Below are 22,661 nucleotides of genomic sequence, written 5' to 3'. Positions count from 1 at the left end.
TGACATTCGGGGAAATGCTAGAGTCCTGGACTTTTTTTTATACTAAACATAATTGTTGCCCTGAAATTCTTGTTTTATTCTTTTTTTAATTATTTTTATTTCGTTTTTTAACAAAACATTTAAAAAAGCATGAATACACAATACACGTTGCATAACATTCCACATTGGCCGTGTAGGGCAGTTATAGAACAGAATGTCCATCCTGATTGCATCTGCAAATAGGCTTGAGCAGATTGGGTGCCCTGGTCCTTCAAGTGAATGTCTCTCACCCTGTTTCTCCCTCCACCTCCAGACTGTAATATTTGATTCACGGGGCCCATATTTTCCGGAACTTCTTGGGGCAGCACCGGGCCTTGTATGTCACCACTTTTGCCACCATATACAAATCAAGACTTGCCCTCCATTCGTTAAAGGTAGTTATTTGTGGGGACCCCCACTGTTTAGCTATATCCTGCTTGGCTACTATCAACCCCAGATTAGCGAGAATAAGCTTGTGCCTAGGAATATCTACTTCTGTCGCAATTTCCAGAAGAAGAAATCGCAGCTCCAGTTCCATTTGGGCTTCCAAAATGTGATTGAGCTCCCCCACAACCGATCCCCAATATGCCTGTATCTCATTACACTTCCAAGGAGTATATATAAACGTCCCAGGTTCAGTGTGGCATTGAAGACACTCTGGACTCTTGGCTCTCCCTATTGTGTGCAATATGGCTCTATCAAAATAAACGCAATGTAATATTTTGTACTGGATGAGACGTAGCCTCAACTTAATCGCCTCTTCACATGGATGCATGAGAGCGGTCCCCCAATCTATATCCTCCAAGACACCAGTGATCTTTTCCCACTTTACTCGAAGGGGACCCAATTTATTGGGCATGTTATTAATGAATGTTTTGTAGGTAAATAAAATAGTCTTAGCCAGTATTTCCTCTTGGAGGAGATGCCCTTCTAAAGGGGCGTATTCCGGGATTGCCGCCCCATCCAATCTCTCCGCTCCCATGCGTGTTGCATACGGAGGTACGCATAAGTCTGAGTGTTATGAAGTTGATATCGAGCTTAGAGCGTGTTGAAGGAGGCCAACTCACCATGTTCCAGGACATCCCTTATTTAGAAATACCTATATTCTTGTTGTATTCTTGACCTAATCTAAGCAAAACTAATAAACATGTTATGATACAAAGAAAATACATCAGCAGTTTTCTTACTTAACACAAATACCCCATGCTGATCTGCCTCAGTAGTTGTAGCACAGACCGAATGCTCTGAAACCATACTTGAAAATTTCTTCCCAATCACGGCACTTCCTTTTCCTCCCACACAGGAATGTAAGCAGATTGGAGGACTCTATTTACTTCAATACCAAGGAAACAGGTCAAAGACTGAAATTTAAATTTAATTCAACAAAATGCTACCAAGTGAGCTGTGGCCAAGTAGGAACCAAAGACTATGGGGATCCATCCTAAGAGGTAAGAGAAACCTGCTGGAGGAAACATTTACAAAGGTTTAGTGTCAATCAATTTCAAATTCATATCATGAATGTTGAGTTTCTCTGAATCTTTGTCTCCTGCGGACAATTGTTGTTTTTGTTTTTGGCTGGGTCAACCTGATGTATGGTGAACATGGACATCAATTCACCAAAATGCCAAGTGTAACGGAAGCTACATTTTGGAAATGACATATGAACTTTGAACCAATACTATTCTAGGAAGTGCGGTCACATGATATAAGTGCAAGTTTATTAAAAGGACAGCAGCTAGTTACAAGACTAAAATGCTGCCAAGATATGCCATAGGCACAGCCATCACCTATCCAGGTACAGCCATAACATACCTCAAGAGGGCGTACAGCAAATATGGCTCAAGCTATTGCTTAACACTCATTCCTTAATCACAGTCTCAGTTGACCTATGTCTCTTTTTCGCCTTATGCCTTGCTTTCCTTGTCTGTCTTCTAAAACACTTCAAGTGCTTTGTGTATAATGCTCTTTTCTTACTATTTAGCCTGCCGAAGGCACGAGTACCTGGTGGATACTGTTATCTATGATTAATGTATTACTATAGGTTTTGATTTGTTTGCATCACCTTTCTATATCCCTTGTCCCTCTGTATTTGAAAAGTGTGTGTTCTGTAGAAGCCAATTGCAGGCTTTGTTCTTTAACTGGGACTGTGATTCGGTGTAGTTTTCCTACAGGGTGGGAACATTGGTGAGAATAGCTACATAGGGACAGGACTCTGGGGGGAGATGTAGGGTCACCTTGTCATCTCGATTAGTTGGGCCATTTTTGAGGGGCAGTGATGGAGGTGTTTGTTGGTTTGTGCATACATTATTCCCAATAGTGACTGCGGAAGGTGGACCAGACCTAATTTTGCTCGGGCAGGCATGTATTTGCCAGGTGTCTAACACTACAGGCCCTTGGTGCTTCTGTGCTACTACGCTAGGTGAATTTTTAGGGACGCCATTGTTCGCAGGACAGGGTAGTTGGTAATTGCATGTGGTAGATGACCCCTCATGTTGGTTAAGGATGCCCCTTTGAACAAAGCCCCCATCCAACGATATTGGTTTTGCGACAACCCCTGAAATTACATTCCTGACCTTAGAGTGCATTATTGCCACAGTAGACTCCAGTTTGTCAAGTCTAACTAAAATTGGAAGAAAGTTCTTGGAAATCGTCTCTTCTAAAAAGGACGTAAACGCCACAGTCATTTGCTGAGGGATAACTTCAATTTGAGTTGATAATGACAAATTAATGCTGTTCATAGTGGCTGGTCCTTGTAAAGGTGATGCCGGGGCTTCTGGGATTATGTCCTGGAGCTTCCTCCTTGATCTGGTCCATGTACACCTTCTGGGCTCCATTTGTTTTGCTTTTTTCCTCCTTTTGCCAGCCATTTCTCACACAGGTAACATTAGAGGTGTTTATATTTAAAAATAAATAAATAAAATTCACCGGCTTGCAAAATCAAGGTCTTACATCTCGGCTCAGAGGAAATACTCGGGCAGGAACTATCTTTGGGTAAGGGGAATGTGCAAGTTAGATTATTTAACATCTATAGCCCCATAGACTATCAGGGACAATACCAAGGTTAACTAATTACCTTGACTCAGTTTGGGGAACCACCGACTGATAATTGCCGGTTATTTTAATACAACTTTTGAACCAGTCGATTATATACAGGATCTTATCTCAGGTGGGGATAAAGCCAGGGGGATTGATAAACTTCAGATACCACCCATTAAGAAATGCACCAGGGTGGGGCAACAGGTCTTCTCACTCACGATTGCATTTGGGGTTAGATCCTGCAACAGCCGGACAGACTCTGACAAAGGAGCATGTCACACATTTAAGAGGGGGGCATCTAAGACTCGGATCAACTATATTCTTGTCGATCTCGATCTTTGGTCCAGTGTCAAAGACATGGCTATATTAACCCGGGAAGATAGTGATCATAACGCCCTGGCTCTCACACTGACTGGTCAGCTTCATTGTATAGGCACCCTAGGAATGAGAGCACCCCGGGTATTACTAGTAATAACAACTCAAGAGCTAAATGGCCCCTCATTTTAGCTGATCCAACCGCACTCCCCAAAATATATTCAGAGGTGGAGCAGACTCATAGACCTGAGTATCTCTACCATTGGGTCAGAAGATATTATGACCACATTTCTGAAATTGACCACAAACATAAGATATCTCTTCTATGAACAATGCAATAGATTAAACGGAAAGCAGACCCCTGCTTTAATGATGCCTGTACAAAAGCCAGGAATGACTTAATTGAATCGGTGAAACTAAAGTCTCCAGTAGATGTAAAAAATAGCAGAAAGTTATAGAAACTGGCACACAGTAAGGAAAAAAGGGACTGGGAGTCTGAAAAGTGGAGCATGCTTTAAAAAGCCGAGAAACAAAAGAATAGCATCTTTTGACTAAGGGGTCACCAAATCTGGAAATGGAAACAGATTTCCATGTACAGCCCCATGAGTGGGAGGAATATTTTGGGGCCAGGGACTCCTATATGATCCAGGCACACACATGAATTTTCTTGACCTAGCAACATCTGAAGAAGAAGACATCACTGTAGAAAAAACTATTTTGGCCATAAATGTGTTGCAGAGTGGGAAAGTCCAAGGCCTAGATAAGCTCCCGGGAGACCTGTAAAAAGCTGAACCCATCATATGAGGTCCCTTGCTCCAAAACGTTTTTAACACCATCTTGTCCAGGGGAGTAATCCCAGAAACATAGAAACTTTCTTCATACTGTAAGTTACTAGTCAGGGCACCCTAACCGGGTGAGGACTGAGAATCACTTCCAAAAAAAACATATGCTTTGGATATTAAATATTAGAGTGCCAAGGAACATCTAGTATTAGAAGTTCTTGATGACGAGTTCCTTTGGAAATCTCGCCATTCCAAACTCCGTGGTAGTGGGATGTTAATGTTACTGCGAGAGGCACCACAACTACTTTTAAAAAAACAAATATGTTCGTAAATTTACTCTAGAAATCTTTTGCTTTTTTGCAGGTGCGATTTTCAAAACCACGGCTACCTTTGCAGTGTTATTGTGCCACAACTGGCTGGGTTGGAATTATCACCGGCTTTGATGTCCAAGTTAATTTGAAGCTTAATTAAGTCCAGTGTACTCCGCTTTAGACGAAACACATGTCGGCTGGACCCGGTGTTTAAATAAATCAAGAAGAATCATCACACCAAACGTTGATGTGCTTTCTCATGTATACTCTAAATGCAATGTCCTTGAATACTGTAGCGTGTGCATAGGCCCTGTGTTCACTTTTGGGACGTAGGTCCACTTGCTTGGGGGTTTTTGTGGTTTTCCCTCACCTAGCGCACCGCTTAGATAGTTATACAATTACTCGGCAATGCCAAGCGCGCGCCACCACCTCCTGCAGATTTAGAAACTACCAGTTAGATATCAGCATAATGCCTTGTCTGCTTTTTGCAGACGACCCACTGCTTATTGCCAGAACACCTCGAGGAATCCAGAATCTCTTGAATAAATTTGCAAAGCCTGCAAAGAAACAGGCTTAGAAATAAACTGCTCCAAAACCAAATAGATGACTTTTACCCCCTATAAATCCAACAAGGGCAAACTTGTGCTGGGCATGCAAACTTTGGAGCAGGTTAGGTCTTTTGATTATTTGGATGTTCGCATCAGCGATAGGCTGATATTGGAAAAGAGTCACTGACCCTCCAGCATGTTGATTGCTTCCCCTACCGGCCAATCTCGCCTATTTTAGAACTTCATAGGGCAACCGATCTAGGAGTGGCCCTATACGGGGTTGATCTATGGGGGCTGGAAAATCTGACAGACCTAACCCTCGCCCTAAATAAATTTATCAGAGCCATCATGAACCTGCTGGTGAACACACCCCTCCAGCTGTTAAGACTTGATCTTGGTTTAAACCCTATAGACCACTTCGCAATTCTTAGGGCACTTTTGTTCTGGGTAAGGGTATGGACAAGCAAAACATTTTTTTTTTACAACAAGGGGTGGTGAGGGACAGAGTCTCTGAATTAAGCAGAAAGCTCTCACCCAGTCAAGAGATCAGGGCTAGATCCAACACCGTTTTTTAGCTCACTGCACCATCCCAGTTTCAGAACCTGGCTGTATGCAAATTAGTCTGTTCCTGTCCCAGTGCATGATGGGAACAGGGCAAACCAAACTACAAAAGCCAATTCTTACACTGGGAAGGAAACAAGCTCCCGGGGACCGGTTTCTGGCATTACAGCCGTCTTCGGCCGGTTTGCTTGAATCCTGATGGTGCAATGATCAAGGGTCTCACATCTGAGAATACCCTTCCACGCTTAGGGTGGACACAAATATTTACAACAAGGGGTGGTGACGGACAGAGTCTCTGAATTAAGCAGAAAGCTCTCACCCAGTCAAGAGATCAGGGCTAGATCCAACACCGTTTTTTAGCTCACTGCACCATCCCAGTTTCAGAACCTGGCTGTATGCAAATTAGTCTGTTCCTGTCCCAGGGCATGATGGGAACAGGGCAAACCAAACTACAAAAGCCAATTCTTACACTGGGAAGAAAACAAGCTCCCGAGGACCGGTTTCTGGCATTACAGCCGTCTTCGGCCCGGTTTGCTTGAATCCTGATGGTGCAATGAGCAAGAGTCTCACATCTGAGAATACCCTTCCACGCTTAGGGTGGACACAAATATTTACAACAAGGGGTGGTGAGGGACAGAGTCTCTGAATTAAGCAGAAAGCTCTCACCCAGTCAAGACATCAGGGCTAGATCCAACACCGTTTTTTAGCTCACTGCACCATCCCAGTTTCAGAACCTGGCTGTATGCATATTAGTCTGTTCCTGTCCCAGTGCATGATGGGAACAGGGCAAACCAAACTACAAAAGCCAATTCTTACACTGGGAAGGAAACAAGCTCCCGGGGACCGGTTTCTGGCATTACAGCCGTCTTCGGCCCGGTTTGCTTGAATCCTGATGGTGCAATGAGCAAGGGTCTCACATCTGAGAATACCCTTCCGTGCTTAGGGTGGACACAAATATTTACAACAAGGGGTGGTGAGGGACAGAGTCTCTGAATTAAGCAGAAAGCTCTCACCCAGTCAAGAGTTCAGGGCTAGATCCAACACCGTTTTTTAGCTCACTGCACCATCCCAGTTTCAGAACCTGGCTGTATGCAAATTAGTCTGTTCCTGTCCCAGTGCATGATGGGAACAGGGCAAACCAAACTACAAAAGCCAATTCTTACACTGGGAAGGAAACAAGCTCCCGGGGACCGGTTTCTGGCATTACAGCCGTCTTCGGCCCGGTTTGCTTGAATCCTGATGGTGCAATGAGCAAGGGTCTCACATCTGAGAATACCCTTCCACGCTTAGGGTGGACACAAATATTTACAACAAGGGGTGGTGAGGGACAGAGCCTCTGAATTAAGCAGAAAGCTCTCACCCAGTCAAGAGATCAGGGCTAGATCCAACACCGTTTTTTAGCTCACTGCACCATCCCAGTTTCAGAACCTGGCTGTATGCAAATTAGTCTGTTCCTGTCCCAGTGCATGATGGGAACAGGGCAAACCAAACTACAAAAGCCAATTCTTACACTGGGAAGGAAACAAGCTCCCGGGGACCGGTTTCTGGCATTACAGCCGTCTTCGGCCCGGTTTGCTTGAATCCTGATGGTGCAATGAGCAAGGGTCTCACATCTGAGAATACCCTTCCACGCTTAGGGTGGACACAAATATTTACAACAAGGGGTGGTGAGGGACAGAGCCTCTGAATTAAGCAGAAAGCTCTCACCCAGTCAAGAGATCAGGGCTAGATCCAACACCGTTTTTTAGCTCACTGCACCATCCCAGTTTCAGAACCTGGCTGTATGCAAATTAGTCTGTTCCTGTCCCAGTGCATGATGGGAACAGGGCAAACCAAACTACAAAAGCCTATTCTTACACTGGGAAGGAAACAAGCTCCCGGGGACCGGTTTCTGGCATTACAGCCGTCTTCGGCCCGGTTTGCTTGAATCCTGATGGTGCAATGAGCAAGGGTCTCACATCTGAGAATACCCTTCCACGCTTAGGGTGGACACAAATATTTACAACAAGGGGTGGTGAGGGACAGAGTCTCTGAATTAAGCAGAAAGCTCTCACCCAGTCAAGAGATCAGGGCTAGATCCAACACCGTTTTTTAGCTCACTGCACCATCCCAGTTTCAGAACCTGGCTGTATGCAAATTAGTCTGTTCCTGTCCCAGTGCATGATGGGAACAGGGCAAACCAAACTACAAAAGCCAGTTCTTACACTGGGAAGGAAACAAGCTCCCGGGGACCGGTTTCTGGCATTACAGCCGTCTTCGGCCCGGTTTGCTTGAATCCTGATGGTGCAATGAGCAAGGGTCTCACATCTGAGAATACCCTTCCACGCTTAGGGTGGACACAAATATTTACAACAAGGGGTGGTGAGGGACAGAGTAGGCTGAAATGCCAGAAACCGGTCCCCGAGGCCGAAGAAGGCTGAAATGCCAGAAACCGGTCCCCGGTAGCTTGTCTCCTTTCTGGTGAAGAATTGGCTTGGTAGTTTAGTCTGCCCTGTTCCCATGATGCACTGGGCCAGGGACAGACTGATTTGCATATAGCCAGGTTCTGAGCTGGGATGGTGCAGTGAGATAAATAACGGTGATGGATCAAGCCCTGATCTTTGGACTGGGTAAGAGTGGTCTGCTTAATTCAGACACTCTGTTCATCACCACCCCCTTTTCTGAATCGTTTATGGACAAGCAACACACAGGTCCCTTTGAAGGAGGCCATGGTCAAGTTGATTGCCCTGCACAAGCAAACAAGTCACATTAAGTGGTTCCATATGATCAAGGCTTGTTTTTCAAAAATAGGGCTGGGGCAGCTCTAGGAGGAGCCTAGGACCATCACTAAATCTCCCCTCATTAAAGAAAAGATTCTGGGGATTGATGGATTTGGAAAGCGTAGAACGTACTGCACATGGAACTTTAACTGCGAGGTTTTTAAATGTTAAAGGAGGTTTTGGCTTCAAAGAATTTCTGGATGACATTGAACTACCCCAGGCACGAGCGCTGTACACCCAATTTAGATACGGAGCTCTTCGTATAAATGCAAGAAGTACCTGGGGAAATGTGCCAGTTAATCCATCATGCCCCTCATGCCACACTCTTCCCGAGACCCTTAAACATTTCCTCTTTTGTTGCCCCTCCTATGATGACTTTAGGAAAACCTGGATAGCTCCTGTTTGTCGCATTTCATCTTTTAATTGTCCCTTGGAAGCCACACACATTTTTATATCAGATACCACGAGTTGGCTAGTGTTTGCTATTTCGAGATTTTTGCTTTTCGACTGGTGGAAGAGGTAAAAAAAATGTGTAAATTTGATCTTGTGCACTGTGTGTTTTTATTGGAAGAATTATATGTCTGTTTTTTAATGAATATTTTTAATGAACATTTTGAATGTAATTTTATTCTGATGTACTGTTTTTTTATGATGCAAATGATCATATTTTTGATCGAATAAAGAACATATATATATATATATATATATATATATATATATATATATATATATATATATATATTTATATATGTTTATCTTTTTCTAAAGCACAATTTTCCTTTAAAATGGTGGCTGTTATGCTCTTGTTTTAGTAAACAGTTTGAACCCTCTTTACACATGGCTTTGGCCTGCTGACAGCAGCAGGCGCACAACCTTTCAGCTATCTCACTAAGTGGTGGTGAATGTTGTGAGACTTCATAACTTACAAGCCTTTAAATTATTAACTGAACAACTTTATGGTGTGCCTCAGTATTGTGCTTGTTATATTTCTTTCATTTATTGCACTCTCTCAGAAGCAAACACTCTACACACTGAGATACCTCGCTCACTGGGGGAGTAATGTATATCTAGGTGTGTCTTTTTTTAAGCACACCTAGATCATGAGCGTTATGCTATGGTTTTATTAGAGAGTTTGAGCTCTGTTTACACGTGGTTATGACCTGCTCAAAGCAGCAGATGCAGAACCAGAGAGCTTTGGAGAGCGTTACATGGTCAGCAGTTCCTTTATTTAAATGCACATTTCTGTGGAACAAAGACACATGGGCATTACATGGTCTCTAGGTCGTTTGAATTTTGATTTATTAACTTAAAAATTAGCTCTAATTTAGGGGTGTATACTGCAGCAAGCTTTAATGACTTCCACCCTTGTGGGAAATGTGTAGAAGTGCAACCACAAATTTGTTTAAAATTGGAGGACATTGGAACTGCTTTGTACAAATTAGTTTGATAAGAAAGTTTTGCAACACAATTCTTCTCTACACATTTTCATTCCACAGCAACTCAATAACACATTTACACAACACACCACATACATCTAATCCACACCTTAGAATACCACATCATGCTACAAAATTCAACATCACGCCAAATAATAAAACTCCACAACATACCACATAATTACTATCCACATAATCTGACTGCACACCATGCCATCATAATTCCACTACACCCATCCGCTCCACAGAATTCCAATACACAATTCCAAATCACATAATTCTACTCCACATCACACACATCCGCTTCACACCATAACACATGGGTAAAATACATTGTCATTTATTACGCCAAGTGCTCTAACTCTCGCAAATGCGAGACCGTTTGGCATTGCCACTGCTTGTTAATCCCAGTGTCAACTCTTCCTCTTTCAGTCTGCCTCGGTGTCTGGACTCAGGGGGCGGCTGCAGAAGTGATTAATGTCCGAGTGGGACAGGGGGTCATCCTCCCCGCCCCGGTCACTGTGGATGTACTGACGTCCGCCTGGTACAGAGGGGCAGTAGTGGCCGCTCCACAGCAGATCTGCTATTACGTCGTTTCAACAGCACTGGTTCTCAATGGCTCCCAATACACGGGGCGCGAGATCTGCCGCCCAGACGGATCTTTGATGGTCAGAGACCTCCTGACAAACTACACCGGAAATTACACCGTGAATGTGACACCGAGTGGTGGACTCCCAGTAACAGCCACCAGACAGCTGATAGTGAACGGTGAGTGCTTGACCTCTGCCCTGGAAGTCCATGTTTCCTCTTCCTTTGAGGAGAGGGTTATGCGTGGTCTTTTATTCTGGTTCACCTAAGGATTTTTTGTAGCATGGGTGGTCAGGATGAACTGCTCCATTTGATCATTGACCTGCTGCATGACCCTCTCACATGACGTCATTCTGTACATGGCTGGCATCCATTCTCTTGGAGTGGGGATCAGGTTTAACTCGCCATAAAATGCACAGCAACACAGAAATGTATACAACACCTGCTTATGTTTAATTATATGTTCATAAGGTCGTAGGACCTCAATCCTAATGAGAAAGACCTCATGAAGAAGACCTCATACCCGTCTAATCCCAAACAAGAACCCTAAACGCACTGCGCCATTACTGTGTAACTGAGATCATGCTAAGCCTGTGTACTGCAATCCTCTATGTGTTACACCAAATAGGACATGTTAACTTGAGCTGGGTCAGGACCCACTACCACTACCAGGTACCATTCTGAATCACATCACTCGGTTCAGAATCAGTAACGTTTTCTTTTCTTTTTACTTTTGGAACTGGATCGAATTGACATTTGGAACAGAATTCTCCATGTAATCCCTTGTGGATTTAAATCCTAGAAACATGTTTTAGACAGTTAGGTTAAAAAAATAATTTCTTGGAGAATAACACACGCTCTAAAGACAGCCTCTTCACTCTGGATTTTACAACATTTTGTTAATCCAAAAAAAGATTAAAGAATTATTTTAATACTCATAGCCTTCACAGCAGGATTTAAAACAAATATAGGGAATATATCAGTTTATGATTATAAATTAACTTCTTTTGAGGTCTTTCTTCTTTCAGGGAAGAATAGAAAGCTGTTGCATTTGACGCATCATTACTATTGAAATAAGACATTTTTACAGAAATTAAGGCACCTATTTATGGGAGGAAGCAGTGCACACACTGATCCCACACTGTATACATATCTTTTTCCAGAGGAGTGCGTCTTCTATGTGTGTAATGTTGTCCACAGTGATGATTATTATCCTTTAAGTAAGATCCTCTGTCTTAAGTGGGATATGCCTGAAGGGTTAACGGTCTTTTTATATCCTATTGAATTGAAAGGGAACCAGTTATTATAATATCATCAAAGGCACATTTGAGAATGTAGGATATCTGTGGTAGCTCCATGCGTCCCATGATCTGATAGGGGCACCTTCCTGCACAAAAACAATCACCTGAGGCATATTCAGCTTTCTGTCTGCTGCAGAATCCAGCAGACAAAGAAAGAGGAGAAATAAAGACATTTCTGCTCGTTACACCTCCCCTTGGAAGGCGTAGCATTTTGCCGCAGTCCCAGGTTTATCAGTTCTGGTATCTCTGGGAATGCCTCAAAATCCATGGGACTCGCGTGGAAACATCCCTGCAACGCCCATGGAACGCCTTCTGAGGGCAGAGTAACGCACTGCAGTGGTTTGTGCTGCGTTGCGTTACTCCAGATTTATAAAGCCACTCAAAGTTTTTTGAGCTGCGTTGCGCAAGCACCACGTTGCCTGGTGCAAGTGCGACCCAACTGGCCTCATAAAAATGTCCGTCACTCTGTAGTCAGTCTCTAAAAGGAATACTTGGAGTCCATGCAATATAGTTGAGCACATTAAACCCACACTGATGCCAGTGTAGGATTTAATGTAAAATGCACAAAGGGGGCATCTTAGAGATGCCCCCTGAAAACGAACCCACCACTAGTGTCCAGGCTGAGTGACTGCTTTCAGCTGCTACCACCAGACATGTTTCGGTGCCCCTGGGTTGAGAGCCTGCTGCTCTCTGGGCCCTGAAACAATGCATATCCTGGGGCGAGGTGCCAGGCCTCCTCCCCCAGATGGGCAGGGTTCCCAAAGGGGCAGCTTTAAAGGCTTGCCACCTTTGTGAGCTTCCCCAGACCCATTGCTGCTTTCGCAACTGGTCCCCACTGGTTCTGTCCCCCACTTTGGGCGGGAAAACCGGTAGGAAAGACAAGTGAGGAAGAGAGGTGTGCCCACCTCTGTCAACTCCACCCTTCAGGTGGGGAAGGTCATGCCATCTTGAAGATGGGGGCACTCAGCCAACCAGGGACAGGCACATCCCCCCTCTCACTGGAAGGTGGCATAATAGGGGGTGTACCCACCCCAGGGAAAGGACTCATTGGTCCCTGCATTTTACCTACCTGTAACGCCCCTAAATCTAGTATTTAGGGGCATCCCTGAACCTTGCTTCCTCAGATCCAGACAAGAAAGAAGAAGAAAAGAAGAAGAAGGTCCAAACAGCTGTGCAGCAGCTAACAAGAGTAAGACGCCCACTGACTTGGCCCCCTCGAACCTGCTCCTGCAAAATCCCAGCGTGTCCTGCAGCCAGCAACCTCAAAAACCCTTGAGGATATGCCTGCCTTCACTTCCCAAGACTGCTTCTCCCGTGAACACCGAATTTGTTCAACTGCAACCTCTGCCAGCTGCCGGACACCACAAATCTGCCCCACTCTGCATCTGCCATCCACAGCCCGAGCTCCAGTGGGGAAACACCACAAAGAGGTCACCCCAGCGATCCTGAACTAAGATCCGGTGACACCTGACCTGCCTCAGGCCTCCAGCCAACACCTGCAGTCTAAATCCAGAAGGCTCCCCTAACCGCGACCAGGAGCTGGTGAGAAGATCTGACCCCAAAAGGCACCCCTGCACCCAATGCCCCACGGCCTGTGTGTCCAAACCAACGGTGCCTAACCAACCCCTAACTTCCCAACTTACATCTCAAAGTGGTGGTCCCACCCAGAAGTCCTTTGTCTCCCTGCCTGCAGTGCTTTTGCAAACTGAAGGTTCTCCATTGGAAACAACAGGGCATCCGACGTCGAAACAGCACCCTGCACCCGGCCGCCCTAGTGCAGCTGAGGGTGCCCCTTTGGTACTAACTTGGTTCCCCATTTACCCTGAGCTAAAGTCCAGGAGCTTTGATCCCACAACCCAGTGGCCTGCTTGCTAGTAGCCACCAACCGGAGGACCCCTAAACACCATTGGATAACACTGGGCCTCAGCACACTGCACCCGGCCGCCCTAGTGCCGCTGAGGGTGTAACAAGAATGCATCCTTGACCCTGGGGGAACCCTTGTTCTAACCCTAGAACCTCAACAACAAAGACCGATTACTTACCTCAAAACCAATAACACTATTTATCTCCAAAGGATAACATTGACTGTTTTTCTGTGAAAAGTTTCTAAGTGTGGAGTTTGAGAACGAAAGAAATTCTTTCAAATTGCACAATCTAACAAAAACGATTTTACTTACCTGTTTTCAGGAAATGTCTCAGAGTATCATCTAGGTATACTACTCTGTGTAAGCCTAGTAATCTCACAATTTACTTACCTGCTATTTTACTAAAAAGCCTATTCAAGTCTATTCTCTGCATTTACTAAGTATTGCATTTCTCTGCATCCATATTGTAAATCACATCAAAGTGCATATATAATTATCATTCAAACTGTAGTTCAATTGCATTACTACTGTAAAGTATGCATTGCTTACCTGTGCCAGGCTTGCTTGGTTCTGGAAAATAAAATAACTAAAAGAATATTTTTATACAAAAACAATTTGACTGAAGTTCAGGCTTTGAGTGTGTGAATTCATTTGATGTACAACAAATGCTTAACACTGTCTTAGTGCTCGATCACATTACCACAAATAGAGAGTAAGGTTCTATCTAACCTTACCTCTGCCTACCTTTGGGGATCCACTGGACTCTGTGCACACTATACCTCACTTTGGTATAGTATATACAGAGCCAGCTTCCTTCAAGTACATGCTATTGTACTGAAGATACCTAGTAGCCTACTCCTGATGACCGGTTCTTTAAGCCTATTCAGACAACACAGTTATTCTTTTCCCAGAATAGGCTCCAGGGGCTCAGGCCTGTCAATCATATGAATAATGTGATGCAAAGCCACGCTGCATGGTTTTGCATGGCCTCATAGATGTGGAGTAAGACAGGACAGTGAAATGCGCTGACATGCCTTACTCTTTGTCAAAGAGCCATTCCATGGGCGTGGCAGTGGGTGTACCCACGCAAAACCCTTGGACTCTGATGCTACCCCAGATTAACAAAATCACGTGAACCTGAGGCTGCACCAATCCTGTATGCCTCCCTAGAGCAGCCGTAATGAGGAGAAATGTTTTAATTTCAAACGATTGTGGTAGTAGCTTCTTGGTTCTGCACTATTGTGCTAACACTGTCTCCCCACAGATGTTTTTTAATGTTTGCTTTCCATACATGCATTATCCTTTGGGATTGTCCTTTTTATCTTATTTATATCCTGTTTGTTATATGTTTGTCCCAGGTAGTCCACAGAGTACTTCATGTGAGTTCTTCACCCTTCCTCGGACACGGAGTGTGTCCATATTCTGACGTTCTATGGGATGTCCATGGATTAAACTGCCATCACTCTTCACTAATATACTCAGCTCTTCCCCTGCTAATTGATATACATCAACCCATGTACACATCATGTACAAGCTCCTGAAAGAACTGCACATGTGCAGTATCGTGCGAAGGACCACTCAGAGAAGAAAAAGAAAAACATAAACCTAAATATATACATTTAGTTCATTGTTCTTCTCACTTACAGTAGCATGGACAGATTTCTCCAAATTCCCTATCTGTCCTAAGTTTTTAATTCATAAAATTCATCTAAAAAGATTGGAGTCTACACTTAAGCAATTTTTAAGGACTGCATAGCATCTCAAAATAAGTTAACTTTTTGAACCGGAAACTTTGCTAGAAATTGTTATCATCCTGTTAACCATTCACAAACATCTAATTTCAAGTTAATAATAGATAGAGGGGAAGCAGTGCCTTAAAATAAACTATGAGAATAGTGGCACTGCCTGAATCCCACAGAGGTGTTTGCCAACTCTGATATTTGCAGGTGGTGCCCAACAGCAGTATATGTTGTGTATGTACGTCATCTGTTCCATCTCTACCACTGGTGACCTTCAATCAATCAAAAAACAATCAATCAAAACATTTATAGAGTGCGCTACTCACCTGTGAGGGTCTCAAGGCGCAGACAAAAAGGGGGGAGGGGTGCCGCTACTGCTCGAAAAGCCAGGTCTTGAGGTGTTTCCTGAAGGTGAGATGGTCCTGGGTAATTCGTAGGTGTGCGGGGAGGGAGTTCCATGTCATGACTGCCAGGTAGGAGAACGATCTTCCTCCGGCGGTGGTTCTGCGAATCCGTGGGACGGTGGCGAGGACGAGGCTAACGGAGCGGAGTTGGCGGGTGGGAGTGTGGAACGAGAGGCAGTTGTTGAGGTATTCGGGGCCCATGTCGTGGAGTGCTTTGTGTGCGTCGGTGAGGAGCCTGAACGTGATCCTTTTGTTGACGGAGATCCAGTGCAGGTTTCTCAGGTGGGCGGATATGTGGCCATGGCGAGGGATGTCCAGGATGAGTCATGCGGAGGGGTTCTGTATGCGTTGTAGTCGTTTCTGAAGTTTGGAGGGGGTTCCTGCGTATAGGGCGTTTCCGTAGTCCAGTCGGCTGGTGACGAGGGCCTGGGTGACCGTCTTTCTGGTTTCGGTGGGGATCCACCGTAAGATCTTTTGGAGCATGCGCAGGGTGTTGAAACATGATGACGAGATGGCGTTGACTTGCTTGGTAATCGTGAGGGAGGAGTCCAGGATGAATCCCAGGTTGCGTGTGTGGTCCAAGGGTGTTGGCGCGGAGCCCAGTGCTGAGGGCCACCAGGAGTCGTCCCAGGCGGAAGGGGATTGTCCGAGGATGAGGACTTCCGTCTTGTCTGAGTTCAGCTTCAGGCTGGTGAGCTTCATCCATTCTGCGACGTCTTTCATTCCTTCCTGTAGGTTGGTTTTGGCAGTGGCTGGGTCTTTGGTGAGGGAGAGTATCAGCTGGGTGTCGTCGGCGTAGGAGATTATGTTGATGCTGTGTTTGTGTGCGATGGCGGCGAGGGGGCTCATGTAGATGTTGAAGAGGGTTGGGCTTAGCGATGAGCCTTGGGGTACGCCGCAGATGATCTCAGTGGCTTTTGGGCGGAAGGGAGGGAGGCGAACTCTCTGGGTTCTGTCGTAAAGGAACAAGGTGATCCAGTCCAGGGCCTTTCCTGGGATCCCTGTGTTGAAGAGACGGGTTATTAGGGTGCGATGGCATACGGTGTCGAAGGCTGCCAAGAGGTCCAGGAGGATGAGGGTGGTAGTTTCTCCGTTGTCCATCAGGGTCCTGATGTCTTTGGTGGCTGCGATCAGGGCAGTCTCGGTGCTGTGGTTGGCTCGGAATCCAGACTGGGATGGGTCGAGCGAGTTGTTTGTCTTGAGGAAAGCAGTCAGCTGTTTATTGACGGTCTTCTCGATGACTTTGGCCGGGAAGGGGAGCGGAGAGATGGGGCGGAAGTTTGTGAGGTCTTTGGGGTCTGCTGTGGGTTTCTTTAGAAGGGAGTTGATTTCTGTGTGCTTCCAGCTCTCGGGGAAGGCGGCTGACGCGAACGAGATGTTTATGATGTTCCGGAGATGGGGTGCGATGATGGTGTTGGCTTTGTTGAAGATATGATGGGGGCATGGGTCCGAGGGGGAGCCTGAATGGATGGAGTTCATGACGTTGGTGGTGTCTTCAGTGCTGATGGGGGTCCAGGCGCTGAGGGTGGTGGTGGGGGGCATTGGCTCTGCGACTGGGGCGGGGTCTGGGGTCCGAAGCTGTCGTGTATGTCTGTGATCTTTCGGTGGAAGAAAGTGGCAAGGGAGTTGCAGAGTTCTTGTGACGGTGTAATGTCGTTGTTGCTGGCGCTGGGGTTGGAGAGCTCTTTGACGATGCTGAAGAGTTCCTTGCTGTTGTAGGTGTTCTTGTCTAGTCACTCTTTGAACGATGTTTTTTTGGTGGTGCAGATCAGCTGGTGGTGTTTGCGGGTGGCGTTTTTGAGAGCTGTCATGTTTTCTGAAGTCCGATCGTGGCGCCAGGTTTTTTCGAGGGTCTGGCAGGATTTCTTTGATTCTTTGAGGGCGTCTGTGAACCATGATGTTTTCCTGTTGCCAGTTTTGCCTGGGGGGTCCTTCAGTGGAGCGAGGTCGTCGGCCCAGTTGGTTATCCATTGTGCGAGGTTGTGGGCTGCGTTGTTGGGGTCGGCGGTATTGGCTGGCGGGTTCTGGCACAGTGATGAGAGGAGCTGGTCTGTGGTGATTTTGCTCCAGCATCTGCGGGGGATTTGTTGTGCGCGGTGGTGGGATGTATTCTTTTTGAAGGTGAAGTGGATGCATCTGTGGTCGGTCCAGTGCAGTTCAGTGGAGTGGCTGAAGGAGACGTGGTTGCTGGCGAAGAAGATGGGGTCGAGTGTGTGGCCAGCGAGGTGGGTGGGTGTGTCCACCAGTTGCTTGAGTCCGAGGTTGGCCAGGTTGTCGAGCAGGGTGGAGGTGTTGTTCTCATTGTTTTTCTCTAGGTGGAAGTTCAGGTCCCCCAGGAGGATGTATTCTGGTGAGGGTACGCGTTCGGGCTGATGAAGTCGGCGATGGATTCACTGAATTGTGTGTGCGGGCCTGGGGGTCTGTAGACGAGCGTTCCTCTCAGGGTGGTCTTGGGGTCGGTGTGTATTTGGAAGTGTAGGTGTTCGGTGGGGATCACTGACATAATATCGACTACAAAAATATAGGCATGTAAAATATCGACTCCAAAATATCGACTACCAAAATATCGAAGTCCTATCTACAAACAGGTAAGTACAAAAAAATCGAATAAAAAATATTTTTTAAAAATATGTACTTTGTAAAAATATCGAATTTATTAAAATTAATGTAAATTTAAAAAAATATTAAAAATAAATAACTAAAATATACTTAAAAATACTTAAATAACCTTAAAATTATTAAATAATTAATGTAAGTTATAAAAAAATAATACCATTTTATTTGTTAAAACATATATATATATAATAACATAATATTATTAATAAATATACAATATTATTACCGTAGCATAGCAAGAGTGTTAAAATTACTATTCCCACTCCAATGAGTGCAACAGTAGGGAAAGCGTTGGATAGCGTAGCGGGAAAAATTACTATTCCGACTCCAAAGTGTGCAACAGTAGGGAAAGCGTTGGATAGCGTAGGGGTAAAAATTACTATTCCAACTCCAAAGAGTGCAACAGTAGGGAAAGCGTTGGATAGCGTAGGGGTAAAAATTACTATTCCAACTCCAAAGAGTGCAACAGTAGGGAAAGCGTTGGATAGCGTAGGGGTAAAAATTACTATTCCCACTCCAAAGAGTGCAACAGTAGGGAAAGCATTGGATAGCGTAGGGGTTACAATTACTATTCCCACTCCAAAGAGTGCAACAGTAGGAAAAGCGTTGGATAGCGTAGGCGTAAGAATTACTATTCCCACTCCAGTGAGTGCAACAGTAGGGAAAGCCTTGGATAGCGTAGAGGTAAAAATTACTATTCCCACTCCAGTGGGTGCAACATTAGGGAAAGCTTTGGATAGCGTAGGGGTAAAAATTACTATTCCCACTCCAGTGAGTGTAACAGTAGGGAAAGCGTTGGATAGCGTAGGGGTAAAAATTACTATTCCCACTCCAGTGAGTGTAACAGTAGGGAAAGCGTTGGATAGCTTAGGGGTAAAAACTTACTATTCCCACTCCAGTGGGTGAAACAGTAGGGAAAGCATTGGATATCGTAGGGGTAAAAATTACTATTCTAACTCCAAAGAGTGAAACAGTAGGGAAAGCGTTGGATAGCGTAGGGGTAAAAATTACTATTCCCACTCCAAAGAGTGCAACAGTAGAGAAAGCGTTGGATAGCATAGGGGTTACAATTACTATTCCCACTCCAAAGAGTGCAACAGTAGGGAAAGCGTTGGATAGCGTAGGGGTAAAAAATTACTATTCCCATTCCAGTGGGTGCAACAGTAGGGAAAGCGTTGGATAGCGTGGGGGTAAAAATTACTATTCCCACACCAGTGAGTGCAACAGTAGGGAAAGCGTTGGATAGCGTAAAGGTAAAAATTACTATTCCCACTCCAGTGGGTGCAACCTTAGGGAAAGCGTTGGATAGCGTAGGGGTAAAAATTACTATTCCCACTCCAGTGAGTGCAACAGTAGGGAAAGCGTTGGATAGCGTAGGGGTATAAATTACTATTCCCACTCCAAAGAGTGCAACAGTAGGAAAAGCTTTGGATAGCGTAGAGGTAAAAATTACTATTCCCACTCCAGTGGGTGCAACATTACGGAAAGCGTTGGATAGCGTAGGGATAAAAATTACTATTCCCACTCCAGTGAGTGCAACAGTAGGGAAAGCGTTGGATAGCGTAGAGGTAAAAATTACTTTTCCCACTCCAGTGGGTGCAACATTAGGGAAAGCGTTGGATAGCGTAGGGGTAAAAATTACTATTCCCACTCCAGTGAGTGTAAAAGTAGGGAAAGCGTTGGATAGCGTAGGGGTAAAAACTTACTATTCCCACTCCAGTGGGTGAAACAGTAGTGAAAGCGTTGGATATCGTAGGGGTAAAAATTACTATTCTAACTCCAAAGAGTGCAACAGTAGGGAAAGCGTTGGATAGCGTAGGGGTAAAAATTACTATTCCCACTCCAAAGAGTGCAACAGTAGGGAAAGCGGTCGATAGCATAGGGGTTACAATTACTATTCCCACTCCAAAGAGTGCAAAAGTAGGGAAAGCGTTGGATAGCGTAGGGGTAAAAATTACTATTCCCATTCCAGTGGGTGCAACAGTAGGGAAAGCGTTGGATAGCGTGGGGGTAAAAATTACTATTCCCACTCCAGTGAGTGCAAAAGTAGGGAAATCGTTGGATAGCGTAAAGGTAAAAATTACTATTCCCACTCCAGTGGGTTCAACATTAGGGAAAGCGTTGGATAGCGTAGGGGTAAAAACTTACTATTCCCACTCCAGTGGGTGAAACAGTAGTGAAAGCGTTGGATATCGTAGGGGTAAAAATTACTATTCCCACTCCAAAGAGTGCAACAGTAGGGAAAGCGTTGGATAGCATAGGGGTTAAAATTACTATTCCCACTCCAAAGAGTGCAACAGTAGGGAAAGCGTTGGATAGCATAGGGGTAAAAATTATTATTCCCATTCCAGTGGGTGCAACAGTAGGGAAAGCGTTGGATAGCGTAAAGGTAAAAATTACTATTCCCACTCCAGTGGGTGCAACATTAGGGAAAGCGTTGGATAGCGTAGGGGTAAAAATTACTATTCCCACTCCAGTGAGTGCAACAGTAGGGAAAGCGTTGGATAGCGTAGGGGTATAAATTACTATTCCCACTTCAAAGAGTGCAACAGTAGGGAAAGCGTTGGATAGTGTAGGGGTTAAAATTACTATTCCCGCTCCAAAGAGTGCAACAGTAGGGAAAGCATTGGATAGTGTAGGGGTTAAAATTACTATTCCCGCTCCAAAGAGTGCAACAGTAGGGAAAGCATTGGATAGCGTAGGGGTAAAAATTACTATTCCCACTCCAGAGAGTGCAACAGTAGGGAAAGCGTTGGATAGCGTAGGGGTAAAAATTACTATTCCCACTCCAGAGAGTGCAACAGTAGGGAAAGTAAATACTTCATATATTATTTCAAAAAATATAAATTAATATCTATAAAAAATGATTTAAAAGTAATTACCAATTTAATATAATATAATAATTAATCAATTAAAATTACAAATTAAAAATAATTATTTCAATTAGTTACCAATAATACAAAATAATTACAAATGAACAATTAATTAATTAACAACTAAAGATTAATTAACAATTAATTCAAATTAAATACAATTAAATACATTTATTTAATTAATTATAAATAAATTACTTCCCACCCTATTTCCCTATTAACCCACAACCCGCTACAGAAAATAAATTAGTAAAATTAACATAATTAGCAATTAATCAATTAAATAAAATAATAGGAGATTAAAATGTAATTAATTACCCATAGAAAATTAATTAACAATTCATTCTAAATAAATACCAATACATAATTTTACATATTTAATTATAAATAAATTACTTCCCACCCAATTCCCCTATAAACCCACATCCCGCTACAGAAAATAAATTAGTACAATTTACATAATTAGCAATTAATCAATTAATTAAAATTAATTGCCAATTAAAATTTAATTAATTACCAAATATTAATTTTAATTAAAAATGAATACCAATAAATACATTTACATATTTAATTAATTATAATTAAATTACTTCCCACCCTATTCCCCTATAAATCCACAACCCGCTACAGAATTAAATTACGCAAAAATTTAAAAAAAAAACTTCAATAATTAAAAAAAATTATAACATAAATACACACTTTTCACACATATAATATAAAAAACACTATAAAAAATTCGATATTATTAAAAATTCGATAATTTTAACAACCTATATTATATACTTCGATATTTTAACTTTCTATATTTTTAACATTCGATATTACATTACTTACCTTAAAAACGATATTTTTGATGTCTATATTCTGTCCATTCGATATTTTGTCTATTCTATATTTTAAACTCGATATTATGTCCATTCGATATTTTTTACTCGATATTTTGACTGTTTACCGTTCGGCGGCGGAGAGTGTGTCTTCGGCGTTGGTCGTGACGTTGATGGTGTTCTTGTAGATGATGGGAATTCCTCCTCCGGTTTGGTTGAAGCGGTCCTTCCGGGTGATTTTGTAGCCGTCCGGGATGGCTATGGCAATGTCTGGGGCCGAGGACGCGTTCATCCAGGTTTCCGTGAGGAAGGCGATGTCTGGTGTTGTTGAGTCGCGGAGGTCCCAGAGTTCGACGGCGTGCTTGTGAACGGAGCGTGTGTTGAGGAGGATGCACTTGAGGTGGTTGTAGGTGTTGCTTGGTCTGTCGGGGGGGTAGGCTCGGAGGCAGGTGAATTTGCAGGCTTGACAGGTGAAGGGTCTGTGGGTGCGTTTCGGGGAGGCTTGGTAGCAGGTGGACGGTCGTCCGGTGTTGAGTACGTGGAGGGCGGCGGAGTCGTACCTCAGTCGGGTAGTCTGGCTTCGGCAGGGGCCAGGGGTTCTGACGCTGGGCACAGTCCAGGCACGGACGGGCGCAGACGGGCTTGCCTTAGGTGTGCCTTCGGCGCGCCAGCGGTGCGGCCTCCA

The 22,661-nt window shown here is 44.2% G+C and overlaps 2 protein-coding genes across 7 annotated transcripts in view; one reads left to right on the top strand and one right to left on the bottom strand.

Annotated features, from left to right (window-relative positions):
* Positions 1-22,661, bottom strand: part of LOC147706586 (uncharacterized) — a 487,499-nt gene that overhangs the window by 186,015 nt on the left and 278,823 nt on the right. The window lies entirely within an intron of this gene.
* Positions 1-22,661, top strand: part of LOC147706587 (cell adhesion molecule CEACAM6-like) — a 139,158-nt gene that overhangs the window by 47,688 nt on the left and 68,809 nt on the right. For all 6 annotated transcript variants that reach the window (XM_086933077.1, XM_086933078.1, XM_086933075.1 and 3 more), the window contains 2 exons: positions 1,322-1,466; positions 10,199-10,534. In XM_086933077.1, the coding sequence (XP_086789203.1) occupies positions 1,406-1,466; positions 10,199-10,534 (397 nt within the window). In that variant the 5' untranslated portion in view covers positions 1,322-1,405. The remainder of the gene's footprint in view (positions 1-1,321; positions 1,467-10,198; positions 10,535-22,661) is intronic.

The sequence above is a fragment of the Lissotriton vulgaris genome, chromosome 7 (genome assembly GCF_964263255.1).
Source record: "Lissotriton vulgaris chromosome 7, aLisVul1.2, whole genome shotgun sequence".
Taxonomy (NCBI): domain Eukaryota; kingdom Metazoa; phylum Chordata; class Amphibia; order Caudata; family Salamandridae; genus Lissotriton; species Lissotriton vulgaris.
Note: the sequence above shows the minus strand (reverse complement) of the source record. Positions and strands in the feature narration are given on the sequence as shown.